At 44.0% G+C, this 24,513-nt stretch overlaps 1 protein-coding gene and 1 long non-coding RNA gene across 2 annotated transcripts; both read left to right on the forward strand.

Moving 5' to 3' along the window:
• The first annotated feature begins 165 nt into the window (after positions 1-165).
• Positions 166-8,862, forward strand: LOC115202423 (uncharacterized). The gene is made up of 3 exons (XR_003879968.1): positions 166-507; positions 1,699-1,788; positions 8,728-8,862. It is a non-coding gene; the product is annotated as an uncharacterized LOC115202423 (long non-coding RNA).
• Positions 8,863-9,101: 239 nt separating this feature from the next.
• Positions 9,102-22,006, forward strand: LOC115202422 (CD209 antigen-like protein A). The gene is made up of 5 exons (XM_029766559.1): positions 9,102-9,228; positions 9,349-9,491; positions 9,687-9,790; positions 19,566-19,732; positions 21,686-22,006. The coding sequence occupies exons 1-5, from the start codon at positions 9,207-9,209 to the stop codon at positions 21,781-21,783; spliced, it is 534 nt and encodes a 177-aa protein (XP_029622419.1). The 5' UTR covers positions 9,102-9,206; the 3' UTR covers positions 21,784-22,006.
• The last annotated feature ends 2,507 nt before the right edge of the window (positions 22,007-24,513 follow it).

Genomic DNA, 24,513 nt, shown 5'->3' on the forward strand with positions numbered 1-24,513 from the left:
AAAGTGATTGGATACTTAAAACGTTCTTTCAATTGCAGTGGACCACAGACAGACATCAGACACCAATGGAAACCCATATCAGAGCAACTACTCAACTACTAGTCACTGAAGATAGAATCATACAGTAGATATTACCATTAGGAGTCAGTTAGAAAGGTAATCATACAGTAGATATTACCATTAGGAGTCAGTTAGAAAGGTAATCATACAGTAGATATTTCCATTAGGAGTCCGTTAGAAAGGTAATCGTTAGTTAATACTATAAGTAAAAATCATATATACTACAATAAAAGGTCAGAGACTGAATTAGCTGATTAATTGATTGGGGTAATCATTGATATTTCGTACAGTTAGTAAAGATGGCCAACTACGTCAACAAACAGATGATTGAATTAAACAAAGTTAATGAAGAAAACCGTAACAGAGCAACGAGGAGCGTGAAGACTGAGACCCATCTCTCAGGTACAAAGAATGATCTTCCTCTCTCTCACACGCAGATGCAGACAGGTATGAACGCACAAACCGAACGCACACACGCATGCTGGCACACTAATAGCACATCATAGAAAAACACTTGTACGTTTTTTATTGTTCTGTCTTCTGTGTGGTTCAGTTGGTACAGAGCCTGAGGTTTGCAACCTGCTGGGGTCACGTACACTAAAATGCATCAATTCAATATTGGAACTATGTAGAAATATTTAATAAGATCAATTGAAATAATCTTTATAGCAACAACATAGTGGACACCCCACCACTGTTTTTGGTAAACAGCTGAGGGGCTGGTAACCTGAAACAGGCTCTGTGCACCTGGTGACCTGTCCGTTTTTTCCGCTCAGAGAGACGTAACCACTCTCAGAAAAATGTACGCTGCAGAAATGTAACCACTCTCAAATTCATAGACAGAGCTATGTATGACTGGTACTGTATGTAATTCATAGACAGAGCTATGTTTGACTGGTACTGTATGTAATTCATAGACAGAACTATGTATGACTGGTACTGTATGTAATTCATAGACAGAGCTATGTATGACTGGTACTGTATGTAATTCATAGACAGAGCTATGTATGACTGGTACTGTATGTAATTCATAGACAGAGCTATGTATGACTGGTACTGTATGTAATTCATAGACAGAGCTATGTATGTTTGCAAGGACTGACCATCCTTGGGATCAAAATAATAGTTTTACCCATCTGAGGCTACACAGTGTTTGTTAACAGTTCCATGGTAGAACAAGCTGATATTTTGAGTCCTGATGGGGTTAGAAAGTTAAGCTCATGAGGCATTTACAGTATAAGTTACATTATTCAAGAATCAATGGTGAAATATAATGAATTTAAAGTAAAGAATAATGATATAGCATTTGTGATTGCAACCTTAAATCATGCTATAGCAATCACAGATAACCTTTTAAATCATGCTTCATCTATATTGTGTAATTTTGGTAATTTCTTCATACAGTAGCTTCCTGTTTATCAGATTTGAGATAACCACAAGCTTTAGAAAACTGTTGCTTCCAACCGTAACTCAATGAAGCAATGGAAATGTTTGGTTCTCAGAATTCTAATCATAGTCTTTAGTGATGTAAGATGATGTTAGTTCTGTTTTCATCATAACATTGGATTGTGTGTGTGTGTGTGTGTGTGTGTGTGTGTGTGTGTGTGTGTGTGTGTGTGTGTGTGTGTTCCTCTGCAGATGGAAGACTCTACAGGCTGGCTGCTGTGTGTTTTGGAGTGCTGTGTGTTCTACAAGTCATTCTCAACATCTCCCTGAGACTGGCTTTCTGTGAGTGAGGCTTTGTCCCAGCTGATACCCCACTATCACAGTACTTTTGACAGTGCACTATATTGGGAATACGGTGCCATTTGGGACCTCGTACCGGAAACTATTTCAGTCAAAGTCAAGCACTGCCAAAAATGTGACAACAAAAACTGAAAAACTGCATCAGCTCGACTTGAGTACACAAACCATGTCTACAGTGCATTCGGGAAGTATTCAGACACCTTCACTTTTTCCACATTTTGTTAAGTTACAGCCTTTTTCTAAAATTGATGAGGGGAAAAAAATATTAAATCAATCTACACACAATACCGCATAATGACAAAGTGAAAACAGGTTAGTAGAATATTTTCCAAATGTATATAAAAAAAAGATACCTTATTTACATAAGTATTCAGACCCTTTGCTATTAGACTCAAAATTGAGCTCAGGTGTATCCTGTTTCCATTGATCATCCTTGAGATGTTTCTACAACTTTATTGGAGTCCACCTGTGGAAATTCCATGAGGTCGAAGGAGTTGTCCATAGAGCTCCGAGACAGAATTGTGTCGGGGCACAACTCTGGGGAAGGGTACCAAGGAATTTCTGCAGCATTGATGGTCCCCAAGAGCACTGTAGCCTCCATCATTCTTAAAGACACTTCCTAGAGCTGGCCGCCTGGCCAAACTGAGCAATCGTGGGAGAAGGGCCTTGGTCAGGGAGAGTTCCTCTGTGGTGATGGGAGAACCTTCCAGAAGGACAACAATCTCTGCAGCACTCCACCAATCAGGCCTTTATGGTGGTGTGGCCAGACGGAAGCCACTCCTCAGTAAAAGGCACATGACAGACAATGCAGGAGTGGCTTCGGGACAAGTCTCTGAATGTCCTTTAGAGGCCCAGCCAAAGCTCTGACTTGAACCCGATCAAACACCTCTGGAGAGACTTAAAAATAGCTGTGCATCGATGCTCCCCATCTAACCTGACAGAGGTTGAGAGGATCTGCAGAGAAAAATGGGAGAAACTCTCCAAATACAGGTGTGCCAAGCTTGTATAATCATACCCAACAAATCTCAAGTCTGTAATAGCTGCCAAAGGTGCTTCAACAAAGTGCTGAGTAAACGGTCAGAATAATTATGTGTATGTGATATCTGTTTTTTGTTTTCAATAAAGTTGCAAAAATGTCTACAAAACTGTTTTTGCTTTATCATTATGGGGTATTGTGTGTAGACTGATGAGGGGAGAAAACAATTTAATACATTTTAGAATAAGGCTGTAAGAAAGTCAAAGTGAATACTTTCCAAATGCTTAGTATAAGCCTGGGATATCAACCATTCAAAGTTGGCCTTAATGGGAGTGACCATAGAATTCTATGTAAGTGACCTTACTGAGTAAAATATTTGCCATTAGGCCATGTCCTTTGCTAGCAAAAACATTCCCCCTGGTCATCACTAGTTAACACAGGCACAAAGTCATAATTATGGCTAATGTAACGGCTTGTCTGTGGTGTGGCGGAAAGAAGCGCAGGAAGCAGCGAACACGGTGTGGTAATTTTAATCAACCACAACGTACAGAATTAAAGGGCTCCCAACAACAGGGAAAAATACAGCAAAACAAGCACAGTCGAACAAACTATAGTCGACACACAGAAAGACAATCCCGCACAATAGGAAGCGGGCCAGCTGAACTAAATAGCCCTCCTAATGACTAACTCAGGGCAGGTGAGAAAACATAAAAAAAGGGAAAAACAAAAAGGGAATCGGTGGCAGCTAATAGGCCGGTGACGATGACCGCCGAGCGCCACCCGAGCAGGAGGGGGCGCCACCGTTGGTAGGACTCGTGACAGTACCCCCCCCTGACGCGCGGCTCCTGCAGCGCGCCGACACCGGCGTCGAGGCCGACCCGGAGGACGAGGTGCAGGGCGATCCGGACGGAGGCGGTGGAACTCCTTCAACATGGATGGGTCCAAGACGTCCTCCGTCGGTACCCAGCACCTCTCCTCCGGACCGTACCCCTCCCAGTCCACGAGGTACTGCAGGCCCCCCGCCCGGCGTCTCGAGTCCAGAATGGCCCTTACGCTGTACGCCGGGGACCCCCCGATGTCCAGGGGGGGTGGAGGGACCTCCGGCACCTCATCTTCTTGTAGGGGACCAGCTACCACCGGCCTGAGGAGAGACACATGAAACGAGGGGTTAATACGGTAATAGGAAGGGAGTTGCAACCGATAACACACCTCGTTTATCCTCCTCAGGACTTTGAAGGGCCCCACACACTGCGGCCCCAGCTTCCGGCAGGGCACGCGGAGGGACAGGTTCCGGGTCGAGAGCCAGACCCTGTCACCCGGTGCGAACACCGGCGCCTCACTGCGGTGGCGGTCAGCACTCCTCTTCTGCCTGGCACTGGCCTCCTTCAGTGAGTCCTGTACTGCTCTCCAGGTCTCCTTGGAGTGCTGAACCCAGTCCTCCACCGCAGGAGCCTCGGTCTGGCTCTGGTGCCATGGGGCCAGGACCGGCTGGTACCCTAACACACACTGGAAGGGTGACATGTTAGTGGAGGAGTGGCGAAGTGAGTTCTGGGCTAACTCTGCCCAGGGAATATACCTCGCCCACTCCCCTGGCCGGTCCCGGCAATACGACCTCAGGAACCTGCCCACCTCCTGGTTCACCCTCTCCGCCTGCCCATTGCTCTCGGGGTGATAACCGGAGGTTAAACTGACCGAGACCCCCAGCCGCTCCATAAACGCCTTCCAGACCCTGGATGTGAACTGGGAACCCCGATCAGAGACAATATCCTCCGGCACCCCGTAGTGCCGGAAGACGTGGGTAAATAGGGCCTCCGCAGTCTGCAGGGCCGTAGGGAGACCAGGCAAAGGGAGGAGACGGCAGGACTTCGAAAACCGATCCACAACCACCAGGATCGCAGTGTTCCCCTGAGAGGAGGGAAGATCTGTCAGGAAGTCGATAGACAGGTGCGACCATGGTCGTTGCGGAACGGGGAGGGGCTGTAACTTCCCTCTCGGTAAATGCCTAGGAGCCTTACTCTGGGCACACACTGAACAGGAAGAGACATATGACCTCACGTCCTTAGCCAAGGTGGGCCACCAATACTTCCCCCTTAGGCTCCGCACTGTCCTCTCTACACCAGGATGACCCGCCGCAGGTAGCGTGTGCGCCCACCGAATCAACCGATCGCGAACATCGAGCGGCACATACATGCGCCCCTCGGGCACCTGCGTCGGCGCAGGTTCCAACACCAGTGCCCGCTCGATGTCCGCGTCCACCTCCCACACCACTGGTGCCACCAGCCTTGACGCTGGAATGATGGGAGTTGGATCGATGGGTCGGTCATCCGTGTCATACAGACGGGACAGCGCGTCGGCTTTAGTATTTAGGGAACCCGGTCCATATGAGATGGTAAACCTAAACCGGGCGAAGAACATGGCCCACCTTGCCTGACGTGGATTCAGTCTCCTCGCTGCCCGGATGTATTCCAGGTTTCGGTGGTCGGTCCAGATGAGAAAGGGGTGCTTAGCCCCCTCAAGCCAGTGTCGCCACACCCTCAAGGCTTTGACTACCGCTAGCAACTCCCTGTCCCCCACATCGTAATTACGCTCCGCCGAACTGAGCTTCCCTGAGAAGAAAGCACAGGGGCGAAGTTTCGGTGGCGCACCCGAGCGCTGTGATAGCACGGCACCCACCCCAGCCTCGGATGCGTCCACCTCTACTACGAACGCTAAAGACGGGTCCGGGTGCGCCAGCACGGGCGCGTCGGTGAACAGTGTCTTCAACTTCTTGAAGGCTCTGTCCGCCTCCGTCGACCACCTCAAACGCGCCGGCCCCCCCTTCAGCAGTGAGGTAATGGGAGCCGCTACCTGGCCAAAACCCCGGATAAACCTCCGGTAGTAGTTGGCAAAGCCCAAGAACCGCTGCACTTCCTTCACCGTGGTTGGAGTCGGCCAATTACGCACGGCCTTAACGCGGTCACACTCCATCACCACCCCCGTGGTGGAAATGCGATAACCCAGAAAGGAGACGGCTCGTTTGAAAAACTCACACTTCTCAGCCTTAACGTATAGGTCATGCTCCAGCAGTCTACCAAGCACCTTGCGCACCAGGGACACATGCGCGGAGCGGGTGGCGGAATATATCAGAATGTCATCGATATAAACAATCACGCCCTGCCCGTGCAGGTCCCTGAGAATCTCGTCAACAAAGGATTGAAAGACGGCTGGAGCATTTTTCAACCCATACGGCATGACGAGGTACTCATAATGGCCTGATGTGGTACTAAAGGCGGTTTTCCACTCATCTCCCTTCTTGATACGCACCAGGTTATACGCGCTCCTGAGATCCAATTTTGTGAAGAGCTGTGCTCCGTGAAATGATTCCACCGCCGTAGCGATAAGAGGTAGTGGGTAACTAAACCCCACCGTGATCGCGTTTAGACCTCTATAATCAATGCACGGACGCAGACCTCCCTCCTTTTTCTTCACAAAAAAGAAACTCGAGGAAGCGGGTGAGATGGAGGGCCGAATGTACCCCTGTCCCAAGGATTCCGTGACGTATGTTTCCATAGCCACCGTCTCCTCTTGTGACAAGGGGTACACGTGACTCCTGGGAAGCGTAGCGTTAACCTGGAGATCTATCGCACAATCCCCTTGTCGATGAGGTGGTAATTTAGTCGCTCTCTTTTTACAAAAAGCGATCGCCAAATCGGCGTATTCAGGGGGAATGCGCACGGTGGACACCTGGTCTGGACTCTCCACCGACGTGGCACCTATGGAAACTCCTAGACACCTCCCTGAACACTCCTCCGACCACCCCTGGAGAACCCCCTGTTTCCATGAAATGAGGGGATTGTGACCAGCCAGCCAGGGGACCCCCAGCACCACCGGAAACGCAGGTGAATCAATAAGGAAAAAGTTAATGCTTTCCTTATGACTCCCCAGCGTTACCATGTCCAGCGGCACCGTAGACTCCCTGACTAGCCCTGACCCTAATGGTCGGCTATCTAAGGAGTGCACGGGGAAGGGGGAATCTATCGGCACCCGTGGAATGCCCAGCTTAATGGCAAGTCCACGGTCCATAAAGTTCCCAGCTGCGCCCGAATCGACTAGCGCCCTATGCTGGGAAGAGGGAAAAAAGTTAGAAAATAAAACAGGCAAAAACACATGACCAACAGGGGGTTCTGGGCGAGTCTGGTGCTGACTCACCTGAGGTGACCGAGAAGTGTTCTGCCTGCCTTCTCGACTCCCAGACTGGCTCCTCCAGCACCGGTCGGCCGTGTGTCCTCTCCGACCACAGCTGGTGCAGGAGAAGCCACCTCCTCCGGTGCCCCTTGACACGGCCCCCCCCACCTCCATAGGGGTAGGGGCGGGGGTGCCCGGGGGTGGAACGGGCAGGACCCTCTCCGAACGCCCGCGGGCAGCCAGCAAATTGTCCAACCGTATGGACATATCAATCAGTTCGTCCAGGGACAGATTGGTGTCCCTACAGGCCAGCTCCCTGCGGACGTCCGCCCGGAGACTACACCTGTAGTGGTCTATGAGGGCCCTGTCATTCCACCCCGCTCCAGCAGCCAAGGTCCTAAACTCCAGCGCGAAGTCTTGAGCGCTCCTCGTCTCCTGCCTGAGGTGGAACAGCCGTTCACCCGCCGCTCTACCTTCGGGGGGGTGGTCGAAAACAGCCCGAAAGCGGCGGGTGAACTCTGGGTAGTGGTCCCTCGCCGAGTCCGGAGCGTTCCAGACCGCATTAGCCCACTCCAGAGCTCGGCCCGTCAGGCAGGAAACGAGGGCACTCACGCTCTCCTCTCCTGTAGGAGCAGGCCTGACGGTGGCCAGGTACAGCTCTAACTGGAGAAGAAACCCCTTGCACCCAGCCGCCGTCCCATCGTACTCCCTCGGGAGTGCCAGGCGAAGCGCGCCAGAGCCAGACGTCGTAGGAGGAGGAGATGGTTGTATCGGGGGGGGGTGTAGGTGGAGAGAGGATACCACTCCTCTCCCATCGGTCCATCCTCTCCATCAACTGGTCCATGGCGGATCCGATGCGATGCAGGACCGATGTATTATGAAGGACACGTTCCTCCATCGAGGGTAGTGGAGTGCCCGCTGCTCCCGCTGATTCCATGCTTCCTATGGTGCGGGATTCTGTAACGGCTTGTCTGTGGTGTGGCGGAAAGAAGCGCAGGAAGCAGCGAACACGGTGTGGTAATTTTAATCAACCACAACGTACAGAATTAAAGGGCTCCCAACAACAGGGAAAAATACAGCAAAACAAGCACAGTCGAACAAACTATAGTCGACACACAGAAAGACAATCCCGCACAATAGGAAGCGGGCCAGCTGAACTAAATAGCCCTCCTAATGACTAACTCAGGGCAGGTGAGAAAACATAAAAAAAGGGAAAAACAAAAAGGGAATCGGTGGCAGCTAATAGGCCGGTGACGACGACCGCCGAGCGCCACCCGAGCAGGAGGGGGCGCCACCGTCGGTAGGACTCGTGACAGCTAAGCTCTAATTTCTCTTCTTAAAATGTGCTTTTAAACCTAACCTAACTAATGAAGGCCAAGTTTGATGCATTGGTCCACCAGACCTTCTGAGCATTTGGGCGGAAGTGTCTGGGAACAAGATTAGGTGTAATGTGACTAAAAGGACTTAACTTTAGAGTGTCCATCCTTCAGCACAGCATGTCACCCTTTATATGTTTATATCATATTCAACATAGTTCGTTATGTCACATTTAAGATGGGTGATTTTTTTCAACACCTTCCGACACCAAGTTAGGCATACCTCATTTCAAAATCGGCAAACATCAATGTCAATATTGAAAGAAGATTCTTCACGTTTTAGTGGTGAAATGTCCACACTGCATGCCAATCATCTCAGTCATTATGAGAATATGCAATTAGATTTCTTGAATTACTGTTTCGTGAGTGAATTAATCAGTAGCTATATGCTTCAATCCTTTCCAGATAACAGAGGCAACGTAACTGCATCAAAATACCTGCTACAGACCAGTTACAACACCCTGAGTGAAGAGGGAGACCAGCTACAGACCAGTTACAACACCCTGACTGAAGAGAGAGACCAGCTACAGACCAGTTACAACACCCTGACTAAAGAGAGAGACCAGCTACAGACCAGTTACAACACCCTGACTAAAGACAGAGACCAGCTACAGACCAGTTACAACACCCTGACTGAAGAGAGAGACCAGCTACAGACCAGTTTCAACACCCTGACTGAAGAGAGAGACCAGCTACAGACCAGTTACAACACCCTGACTAAAGAGAGAGACCAGCTACAGACCAGTTACAACACCCTGACTAAAGACAGAGACCAGCTACAGACCAGTTACAACACCCTGACTGAAGAGAGAGACCAGCTACAGACCAGTTTCAACACCCTGACTAAAGACATACACCAGCAATATAGGGAGAACAATGATCTCATGTCAAAGTTCTCTAATCTGAGTGAGTTCACCTAATAAATGATCATAATATCACATATCTAATATGCTGTAAACTTGTGTTTGTATTGTTCAATAATAGGTGCAGAATAATAAGAAGAGAATTCATGTTTCTGTCTTGTAGAACAAACGTGTCCTGAAGGCTGGCAGAAGTTTGAATCCAGTTGGTACTTCCTGTCAACTGTGAAAAAACCCTGGGAAGAGAGCAGAGATGACTGTCTGAAGAGAGGAGCAGACCTGGTGATCATAAACAGCAAAATGGAACAGGTGTGTGTGTGTGTGTGTGTGTGTGTGTGTGTGTGTGTGTGTGTGTGTGTGTGTGTGTGTGTGTGTGTGTGTGTGTGTGTGTGTGTGTGTGTGTGTGTGAGAGAGAATCAAACATATCTTTGTCAGTAATATATCTTCCAGTATTTAACACATGTCAATAGTAGTTGACAATATCAGTATCTTTCTCACCAACAGAAGTTTATCTGTGGCCTCAATAAGAGAGCCTGGATTGGTCTGACTGACTCTGTTACTGAGGGGACCTGGAAGTGGGTGGACGGCACCCCACTGACCACCCCAAGGTAAGAGACTACTGCTCTAAAATAGCACTGACCACCCGAAGGTAAGACACTATTGCTGTTATATCACTGACCACCCCAAGGTAAGAGACTACTGCTCTATAATAACACTGACCACCCCAAGGTAAGAGACTACTGCTCTATAATAACACTGACCACCCCAAGGTAAGAGACTACTGCTCTATAATAACACTGACCACCCCAAAGTAAGAGAATACTGCTCTATAATAACACTGACCACCACAAGGTAAGAGACTACTGCTCTATAATAACACTGACCACCCCAAGGTAAGAGACTACTGCTCTATAATAACACTGACCACCACAAAGTAAGAGACTACTGCTCTATAATAACACTGACCAACCCAAGGTAAGAGACTACTGCTCTATAATAACACTGACCACCCCAAGGTGAGAGACTACTGATATAATAACACTGACCACCCCAAGGTTAGAGACTAATGCTCTAATATAACACTGACCACATCAAGGTAAGAGACTACTGCTCTATAATAACACTGACCACCCCAAGGTAACAGACTACTGCTCTATAATAACACTGACCACCCCAAAGTAAGAGACTACTGCTCTATAATAACACTGACCACCCCAAGGTAAGAGACTACTGCTCTATAATAACACTGACCACCCCAAGGTAAGAGACTACTGCTCTATAATAACACTGACCACCCCAAGGTAAGAGACTACTGCTCTATAATAACACTGACCACCCCAAGGTAAGAGACTACTGCTCTATAATAACACTGACCACCCCAAGGTAAGAGACTACTGCTCTATAATAACACTGACCACCCCAAGGTAAGAGACTACTGCTCTATAATAACACTGACCACCCCAAGGTAAGAGACTACTGCTCTATAATAACACTGACCACCACAAAGTAAGAGACTACTGCTCTATAATAACACTGACCACCCCAAGGTAAGAGACTACTGCTCTATAATAACACTGACCACCCCAAGGTGAGAGACTACTGATATAATAACACTGACCACCCCAAGGTTAGAGACTAATGCTCTAATATAACACTGACCACCCCAAGGTAAGAGACTACTGCTCTATAATAACACTGACCACCCCAAGGTAAGAGACTAATGCTCTAATATAACACTGACCACCCCAAGGTAAGAGACTACTGCTCTATAATAACACTGGCCACCCCAAGGTAAGGGACTACTGCTGTAATAACACTGACCACCCCAAGGTAAGAGACTACTGCTCTATAATAACACTGACCACCCCAAGGTAAGGGACTACTGCTGTAATAACAGTGACCACAGTTTAAGGAGTAGGACTGATTCTCTGGGTTGTAATGACTACAAGGTGAGACTTGACCATCCAGGTGTGATAGAGACGTTTAACAAATAGCATATTGTTTCAAATCATGTTAATGAAAAGTTTGTTTTCACTCATATATGTCATTCCACAAGCACTAAAGATATATCTTAAAATGTCATTAAAAGAAATACAAATAAGGTTTTGGTTGTTGGTCCAATAAAGGCTATGCTCATATTAATACTGAAAAACATGTCTGTATTTACATTAACCCCTTTTTTTGTGTTTTTTTGCACTGACTCTCTTGCACTGACTCTATGCACACTCATTAGACTCTACCCACACATACTTACACTGATACTCAAACACACACATCACATACATGTACACACAAAACACACACGCCACAATTCAGTCCCATTCAAAATCCTATTTCCCCTAACCCTAAACCTAACTCTAGCTCCTTACCCTGACCCGAGCTCCTAACCCTAAACCTAACTCTAGCTCCTTACCCTGACCCGAGCTCCTAACCCTAAACCTAACTCTAGCTCCTTACCCTGACCCGAGCTCCTAACCCTAAACCTAACTCTAGCTCCTTACCCTGACCCGAGCTCCTAACCCTAAACCTAACTCTAGCTCCTTACCCTGACCCTTAACGTAATTCTAACCCTAACACTAATTCTAACCTTAACCCTAAACCCACTAGAAATAGCATTTAATACACACACACACACACACACACACACACTTTTTCACAATCTTTCACATTCTTCACACTCACTGTGCTACTCTGTTTATTACCTATCCTGATTGCCTAGCCACTTTTTATTTTGTTGTGTTACTATTTTACTTTTTTTATTTAGCAAATGTTTTATTCATTTTTTTTGTTACTGTTTAACTCTGCATTGTTGGGGAAGGACCCATAACCAAGCATTTCATGGTAAAGTTGTATTTCGCGCATGTGACAAAATACAATTTTTATTATTTTATTTTCTCTGTCTTGTTTAACCTGTAGTTACTGGCACTTACAGCAACCTGATAATGGTGGTGACAACCCAGCAAATCAGGAGAAGGACTGTGTTGAGCTGAACACAGTAACATGGCATCCTGTAAAGGCATGGAATGACCTGTCATGTTTACACAATCGTTACTGGATTTGTGAGAAAGGGGTTTAACAACACCATGACTTCAGAGGAGACTGGTGGCAGGACGCGCACACATACAGCACCCTATGCTGCACACAACTTCATTCTCTCTCTAAGACACAGACACACCAACACACTGTAAGTACTGTACTGGGGGGCAAAACAACCTGATTATGGTGGTGTACCAGGATATACTGTAACTAGGACTGTGCTGATGTTAATATTGGGTATTCTGTATAAATATTCTGACATATCATTTACCTCTCAACATAACTGGATTTGTGAAGAGTTATACAGTAGCTCATGATATAGTAGTGCTACAGTGCTAATGCATCTCTCTCTAGTTAAACAGTGTGTAGACATACTGTCATCTGTAAAATGCTTGTATTCACTGTTTTAATCAGAAACACGATATGTGATTTGCCATAGGCTTGTGCTTTTTTCATAATCAATTATTAGCATACATATCTTTAGTAAAATGTACTAAGGCTCAGATTAAGTTAGAAGGAACCTAGCAGGTTTACCAGCTTCCTGATTGAATGTGATTGGATTGTTAAAACAATGTGACTTGCAGTTGGACTCAGACGGAAGGCAGAACAGTACTGAGAGGATGCATGCTGCACGCAGGCAGACACACACACACACAGACACACACACAGACACACACAGAGACACACACACACAGAGACACACACACAGACACACACACAGACACACACACAGAGACACACACAGAGACACACACAGAGACACACACAGAGACACACACAGAGACACACGTTTGAAGTTCCCCTTTTCTGATAAAGACGTAGACAGATGTCCCACACACACACCTCTATATAACTCTTCACACTGATGTCACACACAGACAGCATTTAAAAAGGCCATCGGTGGCATAGAGAGAGTTTGAGTTATAGTGTGAACTCCATTTGAAGGCTGGGGAAGCCACAAACAGGCCAGTCAAAGTGATAGGATGAAAGGCTGCACTCGTCACTACTTGTTGTCAAGCAGCTATCATGTTATATCACTTTGTTTAGAATATCCTGTCATGTTTAACTTCCTGAGTGAAGGTGATTGGATACTTAAAAAATGATATCAACTGTAGTGGACAACAGACAGAGATCAGAGAGGTACCTGGTGGAGATGCACATCAGAGCAACTATTTGTCACTGAAGTTAGAATCACACAGTAGATATTACCATTCGGAGTCAGTTAGAAAGGTAATCATACAGTAGATATTACCATTAGGAGTCAGTTAGAAAGGTAATCATACAGTAGATATTACCATTAGGAGTCAGTTAGAAAGGTATTCATACAGTAGATATTACCATTAGGAGTCAGTTAGAAAGGTAATCATACAGTAGATATTACCATTAGGAGTCAGTTAGAAAGGTAATCATACAGTAGATATTACCATTAGGAGTCAGTTAGAAAGGTAATCATACAGTAGATATTACCATTAGGAGTCAGTTAGAAAGGTAATCATACAGTAGATATTACCATTAGGAGTCAGTTAGAAAGGTAATCATACAGTATATATTACCATTAGGAGTCAGTTAGAAAGGCAATCATACAGTAGATATTACCATTAGGAGTCAGTTAAAAAGGTAATCATACAGTAGATAATACCATTAGGAGTCAGTTAGAAAGGTAATCATACAGTAGATATTACCATTAGGAGTCAGTTAGAAAGGCAATCATACAGTAGATATTACCATTAGGAGTCAGTTAGAAAGGTAATCATACAGTAGATATTACCTTTAGGAGTCAGTTAGAAAGGTAATCATACTGTTAGTTAAGATGGATGACTGAGTCAACAGACAGGTTATTGCATTAAACAAGGTTTTTGAAGAAAACCAGAATGCAGCAATGAGGAGAGTGAAGAGTAAGACCCATCGCTCAGGTAACAACTAAGAAATCTATCACAAACACACACACTGACAACGACTTACAAAAATACATAACACAAAAACTCTGCAAGAAAATTGATAAAAGTATATATTTATATATTTTTTTATCTTAAAAAGGACAATCAGCAGTTGAAACTAAAAGAAAGCGTACTCCCCACCCCTGTTTCGAGAAATAGCTGAAATCGAACCACTCTCAATTCCATAAACAGCGCTATGGATGCAAGGAATGACCATCCATTATATAAAAACTATCGTTTTGCGGCTATATAGTTACTTCATTTCCAAATATTGTATTAAAACCAGTATCTATTTTGGGTTCTGATGGGGTACAACAGTTAAAGAAACTCATGAGGCATTTATAAATTATATTGTTCAAGAATCAATCAGTAAATATCATAAATGTTTAGGACATAAACACATACGTAGCAACTACAGATTTCACTTTAAACATGCAAATATATGCTTCTTGATTTTGATATATTTAGGACTAGCATATTACTTGCCAGCCATTCTACAGCTGGCTGAAGCTCTTTGATACGTGTTGCAGTGATTTCCCTTGCTGTGGTAGCTGCCTTGTATAATGTTGAATCATCAGCATACATTGACACACAGGCTTTGCTCAGTGCTAGTGGTACGTCATTAGAAAAAAGAGAAAAAAGTTAAGGGCCTAGAAAGCTGCTCTGGGGTATCCCAGACAACCTGGTTGATGTTAGAGAGGCTTCCAATAAGATAAGCAGAAGGTAAATAAAGTCCCCTGTATATATTCAATATGTTCATTAGTGATATAGATTTGTAAGAGACATATATAAGAAGGTGTATGTGTCTGGTGTATGAGGGTGGAACTTGTGATAGAAAAATGTGATATTTACCTGATTTGTTGGATATTTAACAGTTATTTACTTAACGAACAATATGACATTTCTGTCCTGCTAATGCTGTGTTTTATGGTCTCCACTCTAGCATCCTGCAGCTAATATGGGCGTTTGGTTTTACTAGGGATAGCTTGAGCTGACAATTGATTGACTTGGTGATAAAACCTACAGCTGGCATTCCAGCGACAGGATGTGGGGTGGTTGTAACTGGGATAGAGAGGACTAGAACAAAGGCCTCAATGGTCTTTAGACATCCTGGAATTTGGGAAATTAGGCCAGGGTTAAGGTTTAAGATAACGCCAGGTGCAGAAAAAGACAGGATGAGCCCAAAGTGGCTTATGGTGCCCCCCAATCTATATGGGAGGGTGGAACCAAGCATTCTAGGTATTCGCTAAATAAACTGTGCATTGTCTGTAAAGGATAAGCTCTCAGCCTAACAGTCAGTCAAGACTGTTGGGCTGACGGTTTCATTATTGCAATAATTAATCAATATTAAATAAAGATGATTGTTTGAAGAAATGACCAAGTGACTCTAAGTACTACATTTCCAAGACAAACTTCCCCAGTAGAGCAGGAAGTTTCTCAGGAATCATAGAAAGTTGAAAAGAAGTAGAAAAAGGTGACCAGCTGCAGACCAATTACAACAACCTGACTGAGGATAGAGACCAGCTACAGACCAGTTACAACAACCTGACTGAGGATAGAGACCAGCTACAGACCAGTTACAACAACCTGACTGAGGATAGAGACCAGCTACAGACCAGTTACAACAACCTGACTGAGGATAGAGACCAGCTACAGACCAGTTACAACAACCTGACTGAGGATAGAGACCAGCTACAGACCAATTACAACAACCTGACTGAGGATAGAGACCAGCTACAGACCAATTACAACAACCTGACTGAGGATAGAGACCAGCTACAGACCAATTACAACAACCTGACTGAGGATAGAGACCAGCTACAGACCAATTACAACAACCTGACTGAGGATAGAGACCAGCTGCAGACCAATTACAACAACCTGACTGAGGATAGAGACCAGCTGCAGACCAATTACAACAACCTGACTGAGGATAGAGACCAGCTACAGACCTGATACAACAACCTGCTAATTGACATGATGACAAATAGGAGAGAGTGAATATTTGTTTATTGTAAGAAGTTTAATTTGTTTAATTATTCTATTGGAAAATGTATTTAGATGTCTTGTTTTCGACCAAAATCAATAAACAAAGTAAACAGCATCATCTTAGTTAATTTATTCATTTACTAGACCTACTGTTGACCATTTATTACTTGTGTTTGGGATGACAAAAGAAATAAAGCACAGAACAGAATGATCAAGGGATGATGAGGAAGTTACACACAACTGTCTGGTTTACAAGACTGAATCCCAAATGGCATCCTATTCCCAATGTAGTGCACTTCTAGAGAATAGGGTGCCATTTGTCTCACATCCCAATAGTCTCCTTCTTATTGGTGGATAGAGCCTTGAAACATCCTGTCACCAGCTTTGGGCCACAGACAGAGAACAGAGAAATACAGGTTTAGACTCATCAGACCAACTACTGCTCAGTCAGTTAGAAAGGTAATCATACAGTAGATATTACCATTAGGAGTCAGTTAGAAAGGTAATACCTATACAGTAGATATTACCATTAGGAGTCAGTTAGAAAGGTAATCATACAGTAGATATTACCATTAGGAGTCAGTTAGAAAGGTAATACCTATACAGTAGATATTACCATTAGGAGTCAGTTAGAAAGGTAATCATACAGTAGATATTACCATTAGGAGTCAGTTAGAAAGGTAATACCTATACAGTAGATATTACCATTAGGAGTCAGTTAGAAAGGTAATCATACAGTAGATATTACCATTAGGAGTCAGTTAGAAAGGTAATCATACAGTAGATATTACCATTAGGAGTCAGTTAGAAAGGTAAACATACAGTAGATATTACCATTAGGAGTCAGTTAGAAAGGTAATCATACAGTAGATATTACCATTAGGAGTCAGTTAGAAAGGTAATCATACAGTAGATATTACCATTAGGAGTCAGTTAGAAAGGTAATCATACAGTAGATATTACCATTAGGAGTCAGTTAGAAAGGTAATCATACAGTAAGTCATTGCACTACTCTTACGATAAGTGCAATGGGATCTTTAATGACCTCAGAGAGTCAGGACACCCGTTTTAACGTCCCATCCGAAAGACGGCACCCTACACAGGGCAGTGTCCCCAATCACTGCCCTGGGGCATTGGGATATTTTCTAGACCAGAGGAAAGAGTGCCTCCTACTGGAAAATAGAAATCGCAGATTGACCCTTTAAATCATGCTATGGCTATATTGTGTTACTTTGGTAATTTCTTCATACAGTTGCTTCCTGTTTATCAGATTGGAGATGACCACAAGCTTGAGCAAACTGTTGCTGCCAACCCTCAAATTGGGGGAAAACCAATGACACATTGGAAATGTTTGGTTCTCAGAATAAGTTAGGGATCTGTGGGATGATGTATGTTCTGTTTAAATCTGAATCATTAGTGATGATGGTGTGTGTGTGTCTGTCGGCGTGTGTGTATGTGCGTGTGTGTATGTGTGTGTCAGCGAGTGTGTGTTCCTCTGCAGATGGAAGAACAGGACTGTACAGGCTGACTGCTGTGTGTTTTGGAGTGCTGTGTGTTCTACAAGTCTCCCTCAACATCTCCCTGAGACTGGCTTTCTGTGAGTGAGGCTGTGTCCAAAATGACACCCTATTAGCGCTCTGGTCAAACATAGTGCACTATATAGGGGATAGGGTGCCATTTGGGACTCTATCCCATTTGGGACACTATTCCATGTGTAGTGCATTACTTTTGACCAGGGCCCATAGGACAGATATGTATTTTATTATCACACTATAGTTCTGTACTTACAGTGCAAGGATGATCACAATTCAGACTTGATGTTGCATAACTTGTGGGAATGGTAGTTTGTCAATATTGTTGACACAAAAAATAATGTTGACAAGGTCCATGGAAAAAGTAGAATCTACTGTGACTGGTGCACCTGGCCTTGTGTAAGTCACTGAACATGGTGTACAATGTAAACACCACAACCAGGCCTGTAGCCCAAATAGCACCCTATCCTCTTTAAAGGGCACTACTTTTGACCAGGGCACATAGGGCTTTGGTCCATGTTACTGCACTATAGAAGGAATAGTGTGTCATTTGGGACACATCACATGCAGGAACTTATTTGTTTTTCAGCCGGCTCTAACGAAGAGAGAAACCAGTTAGAGGCCTGTTACAACACCACTGGTCTGGAGCAAGACAGAGATCAGTCAGATACCAGTAGTCGTATCGTTGACCTGTGTACAGAAAGAGACCAGTTGCAGAAGGAGAGAGACCACTGCCGGCAGAACACGAACCAGCTATAGAGGAAGAGAGGCCAGTTACTGAGGGACAGAGGCCAGTTACTGAGGGACAGAGGCCAGTTACTGAGGGACAGAGACCAGTTACTGAGGGACAGAGACCAGTTACTGAGGGAGAGAGACCAGTTACTGAGGGAGAGAGACCAGTTACTGAGGGAGAGAGACCAGTTAAAGAGTGAGAGAGACCAGTTACTAAAGGAGAGAGACCAGTTACGGAGCGAGAGAGACCAGTTACTAAAGGAGAGAGACCAGTTACAGAGTGAAAGAGACCAGTTACAGAGTGAGAGAGACCAGTCAGAGAAAACAGATGACAAAATACAGTTACAGGAGCGTAATAATGCCCTGACTAAAGACAGGGACATGTTGAGAGACAGGGTCAGTGTTCTGACCAATGAGAAGGTGGCACTGGAGGAGAGGCTCTCTAAGTGTGGTAAGTAGTCAAGTCAGTCACTAGGGCTGCATCCCTCTTCTCTACCGTTCAGTCTCCCGAAGGGTGAATTTACAGCCTGACCTCAAAGACTAGACGTAACATAGTAGAAGTAAATCTGTGGCACACAAATTACTTTAATATGTTACGTTTGGTATAGTTACATAAGACAGAAGGTTACTTAAGGCAAAAAAAGAAGGGAGGATGGGTGGCCATGTGATGCAACCGTCTATCAACCCGAAAGTTGCGTGTTCGAATCACATCATGGACGACTTCAGTATTTTTAACTTATTAGCAACTTTGCAACTACTTACTACTTTTTAGCTACTTTGTAACTATATACTTAACATGTGAGCTAACCATTCCCATAACCTTAACGTAACCCCTAACCTTAAACTTAATCCCTAAAACCTAGCCTAGATATTGTTAGCAACCGAGACACATAGCTAACGTTAGCCACAACAAAGTGAAATGTATAACATATCATACAAAATGGATGATGGACATCTACAAATTTATACATACTATTTGAGATTTTACAATCATACTAACGTTTACCATGTTACGTCTGTTGCTGAGACCAGGGTGGAACAACACTGTGCACACCAAACATGGATTCACCAATAGTTAAATGACAATGTAAATGAAAATATTCAGTACAATAAACACGTGTTATATATTTCACATATTATGTACATTTCTTCAACAGAGCTAAACATTTGTCAGAAAATCTGGAAATCTTGTCCGGAGGGTTGGAGGCTGTTGGGATCCAGCTGTTACTTTCTGTCGACTCAGATGAAAACCTGGGAGGAGATCAGACTGGATTGTCTGAACAGAGGAGCAGACCTGATGATTATAAAAAACAAGGAGGAACAGGTGAGTGAGTGAGTGAGTGAGTGAGTGAGTGAAGTGAGTGAGTGAGTGAGTGAGTGAGTGAGTGAGTGAGTGAGTGAGTGAGTGAGTGAGTGAGTGAGTGAGTGAGAATCAAATGTAATTGGTCAGTAATGTATCTTCCAGTATTCAACACATGTAGTCTATAGTAGTTGACAATATCAGTATCTCTTCTCACCAAAATAAGTTTATCTGTGGCCTCAATAAGAGAGCCTGGATTGGTTTGACTGACTCTGTTACTGGGGGGACCTGGAAATTGGTGTACGGCACACCACTGACCACGGCAAGGTAAGAGTCTAATGCTCTAATAACAGTGACCATCCCAAAGTAAGAGACTACTGCTCTAAAACAACACTGACCACCCCAAGGTGAGAGACACCTGCTCTAATAACACTGACCACCCCAAGATAAGAGACTACTGCTCTATAATAACACTGACCACCCCAAGGTAAGAGACTACTGCTCTATAATAACACTGACCACCCCAAGATAAGAGACTACTGCTCTATAATAACACTGACCACCCCAAGGTAAGAGACTACTGCTCTATAATAACACTGACCACCCCTACTGCTCTATAATAACACTGACCACCCCAGGGTAAGAGACTACTCCTCTATAATAACACTGACCACCCCAAGGTAAGAGACTACTGCTCTATAATAACACTGACCACCCCAAGGTAAGAGACTACTGCTCTATCATAACACTGACCACCCCAAGGTTAGAGACTACTGCTCTATAATTACACTTACCAGGCAAGTCAGTTAAACTGAGCCATTGGAACCACAGTTTTTGCTCTCCTGCATCTGACTTCTCTGCTGCCAGTACGCACCCCTTACAGTATGGAGTTATTCAGAAGTGTGTGACATCAGTGTAAGGTGATATTCAGAAGTGTGTGGGGGAAATCTATGTCTGCATCTTTCTCAGAATTTTAAAAGGGAAGTATGTATGTGTGTAATCTCAGTACTGTTCCACCTTCTCTGTGTGTGTCCAACTGCAGGTCATTGTTTAATGCAATAACCTGTTTGTTGACTCAGTCATCCACCTTAACTAACATTATGATTACCTTTCTAACTGACTCCTAATGGTAATATCTACTGTATGATTACCTTTTTAACTGTCTCCTAATGGTAATATCTACTGTATGATTACCTTTCTAACTGACTCCTAATGGTAATATCTACTGTATGATTACCTTTCTAACTGTCTCCTAATGGTAATATCTACTGTATGATTTATTCTAACTAGTAGTTGAGTAGTAGTTGCTCTGATATGCGTCTCCACTGGTACCTCTCTGATGTCTGTCTGTGGTCGACTGCAGTTGATTGAATGTTTTAAGTATCCAATCACCTTCAAGCAGGACGTCATATTTTGCAAGTCCTGCTTGTGTCATTGTTCATTAGAAGGCACATTATTGCTTGCACTCCGTGACTGGCCATCGATGGCCATATAGGGGCCTTTTGTCCTGTTTATGCTGTGTGTGTGTGACATTAGCGTGAGGAAATATTCAGAAGTGTGTGTAAGAAATCTGTCTGCATCTTTATCAGAGGTTTAAAAGGGGAACTTCACAGACGTGTGTGCGTTCGTGCATGTGTGTGTGTCCTCTAAGTTCTGTTCTGTCCTCTATGTCCAACTGCAGGTCACACTTTTTTAACAATCCAATCACATTCAATCGTGAAGCTGGTTGACCTCAGAGGACATTGTTATTTTATTTATTAATCTGTGCCTTTGTTCTTCTTATTATAAAAGGGATTGATGATAATAATTGATCATGAAAAAAATAGAGAGAAATGATTAATGAACTTAGCGGAAGCATGGCAAATCACATGACATGTTGCTAATAAAAACAATGAATACAAGCATTTTAGAGCACAGTATGTCTATACACTCATCTAAATCTTAACATAAAATTCCTCTCCTCCTCAACCCTATTAGAGGAGAAGGTCCCTCCCGGAGGATTGTATTCTCCAATGTGTTTTGAGAAGGAGAGGACGAGAGAGGATGCGAGGAGTAATCGAGGCAGGATGAATTGAGGAAAAGCCCATATGCAAGTCTGTAATACCACTATTTCAACTCTATGGTGAGTCCATCTCTCACTTTAACCACTAGATGGAATCATCACATAACCTTTCAGCCCTGTAAACAACCATCAACATGAGAAAGGTAGAGAGAGAGAGAGATTTGTGTACAGCCTACATGCAATGCTACATAATGAACTATACATCTTAATCTAACCACACTGTCTGATTTCAAAAAGGCTTTACAACGAAAGCAAAACATTAGATTATGTCAGCAGAGTACACAGCCAGAAATAATCCGACACCCATTTTTCAAGCTAGCATATAATGTCACAAAAACCAAAACCACAGCTAAATGCAGCACTAACCTTTGATGATCTTCATCAGATGACACTCCTAGGACATTATGTTATACAATACATGCATGTTTTGTTCAATCAAGTTCATATTTATATCAAAAACCAGCTTTTTAAATTAGCATGTGACGTTCAGAACTAGCATTCCCACCAAACACTTCCGGTGAATTTACTAAATTACTCACGATAAACGTTCACAAAAAAACATAACAATTATTTTAAGAATTATAGATACAGGACTCCTTTATGCAATCGCTGTGTCCGATTTTAAAATAGCTTTTCGGTGAAAGCACATTTTGCAATATTCTGAGTCCATCACCCGGCCATCACACAGGCTAGCTATTTTGACACCCACCAAGTTTGGTACTCACCAAACTCAGATTTACTATTAGAAAAATTGGATTACCTTTGTTGTTCTTCGTCAGAATGCACTCCCAGGCCTTCTAGTTTACACCCAATGTTGTTTTGGTTCCAAATAATCCATAGTAATATCCAAATAGCGGCGTTTTGTTCATGCGTTCAAGACACTATCTGAAGGGTAACAAAGGGTGACGCGCCCGGCGCGTTTCGTGACAAAAAAATTCAAAATATTCCATTACCGTACTTCGAAGCATGTCAAACGCTGTTTAAAATTAATTTTTATGCGATTTTTCTCGTAAAATAGCGATAATATTCCGACCGGGAGTCGTTGTTTTCGTTCAAAGACTGAAAATGGAAAATGGACACTTCACGTGCATGCGTGCGCCCGTCTCATTGTTCTCTGATCGACCATTTACCAAATGCGCTACTGTTTTTCAGTCAGAGACTCCAGAGTCATCATTCAACGTTCTGGCGCCTTCTGAGAGCCTATGGGTGCCTTAGAAAATGTCACGTTACCACAGAGATCCTTTGTTTTGGATAGAGATGACAAAGAAGGCCAAGAAATGGTCAGACATGGTACTTCCTGTACAGAATCTTCTCAGGTTTTGGCCTGCCATTTAAGTTCTGTTATACTCACAGACACCATTCAAACAGTTTTAGAAACTTTGGAGTGTTTTCTATCCAAAGCTACTAATTATATGCATATTTTAGTTTCTGGGCAGGAGTAATAACCAGATTAAATCGGGTACGTTTTTTATCCGGCCGTGCAAATACTGCCCCCTATCCATAACAAGTTAAAGCCCAGTTACAACAATCTGACTGAGGAGAGAGACCACCTAGAGACCTGTTACAACAACCTGACTAAAGAGAGAGACAAGTCACAAACCAGTTACAACAACCTGACTGAGGGGAGAGAACAGTTACATTTACATTTTACATTTACGTCATTTAGCAGACGCTCTTATCCAGAGCGACTTACAAATTGGTGCATTCACCTTATGATATCCAGTGGAACAACCACTTTAGAATAGTACATCGATATCTTTTTTAATTATTATTATTATAGTTTTTTTGGGGGGGTAAGAAGGATTACTTTATCCTATCCCAGGTATTCCTTAAAGAGGTGGGGTTTCAGGTGTCTACGGAAGGTGGTGATTGACTCCGCTGTCCTGGCGTCGTGAGGGAGCTTGTTCCACCATTGAGGTGCCAGAGCAGCGAACAGTTTTGACTGGGCTGAGCGGGAACTGTGCTTCCGCAGAGGTAGGGGGGCCAGCAGGCCAGAGGTGGATGAACGAGTTATATACTGTACTCTGTAAAATGCTTCTATGAATTTATTTTTAATTTTTACAATTATTTTATTGAATATCCAAAACATACAATATACTCGCAGTGAAGCATCTCAACAACTACACCACACCAGTCATCCAACAGACTCCCATTCAGAGCGACACACAGAAGCATGCAGGGTCAACGCCCTGCTGATGGGCACGTCGACAGATCTCACACCAGGCCCCCCACAGTTCGCCAATAGCTGTCCCTCCACCATCTGAGACCCCTCCCACAGTCCCCCCAAGAATAAAAATAAGCAAAAATGAATAAATACAATTAATTCCATTCCCCACCCCCAATAACCCCCCAACGCACCAACAACCTAAAAAACGAATTAAAGAGAAAAAAGAAAAAGACAAAAGAAAACATCAAACAACAATACAAGAAAAAAAGGACATCAAGAACAACTAAAATCATAACAGCAATGCCAACTGTATATGTTAGAGTGCATGTCTGGCACTATTACATGCGTGTGTGTCAGTATTTGTGTGTATTTGAATGAGAATGTGTGTATATGCATGTGTACAAACACCTGCACGGCATCAGCCTCAGGCAAACCGGTATTCGTTGTAAAAACACTGCCCCTCAGTGTCATTGAAACGTACTTTTTATTATGTTTATTTTGACTTATTTTGTACTTTTATCTTTGACCATCATTCTATCTCCCACACAGCAACCACTCCCACTTGTCTCCAATTCC

The sequence above is a fragment of the Salmo trutta genome, chromosome 11 (assembly GCF_901001165.1).
Source record: "Salmo trutta chromosome 11, fSalTru1.1, whole genome shotgun sequence".
Lineage (NCBI taxonomy): Eukaryota > Metazoa > Chordata > Actinopteri > Salmoniformes > Salmonidae > Salmo > Salmo trutta.

What these genes read in the sequence shown, in the direction of transcription:
- LOC115202422 (XM_029766559.1), top strand. Translation starts at nt 9,207, where the DNA reads ATGTCAAAGTTCTCTAATCTGA. An exon ending in TAAACAGCAAAATGGAACAG is followed by an intron (nt 9,492 to 9,686) that starts GTGTGTGTGTGT and finishes TCTCACCAACAG; the next exon opens with AAGTTTATCTGTGGCCTCAA. An exon ending in ACCCCACTGACCACCCCAAG is followed by an intron (nt 9,791 to 19,565) that starts GTAAGAGACTAC and finishes TTTCTTCAACAG; the next exon opens with AGCTAAACATTTGTCAGAAA.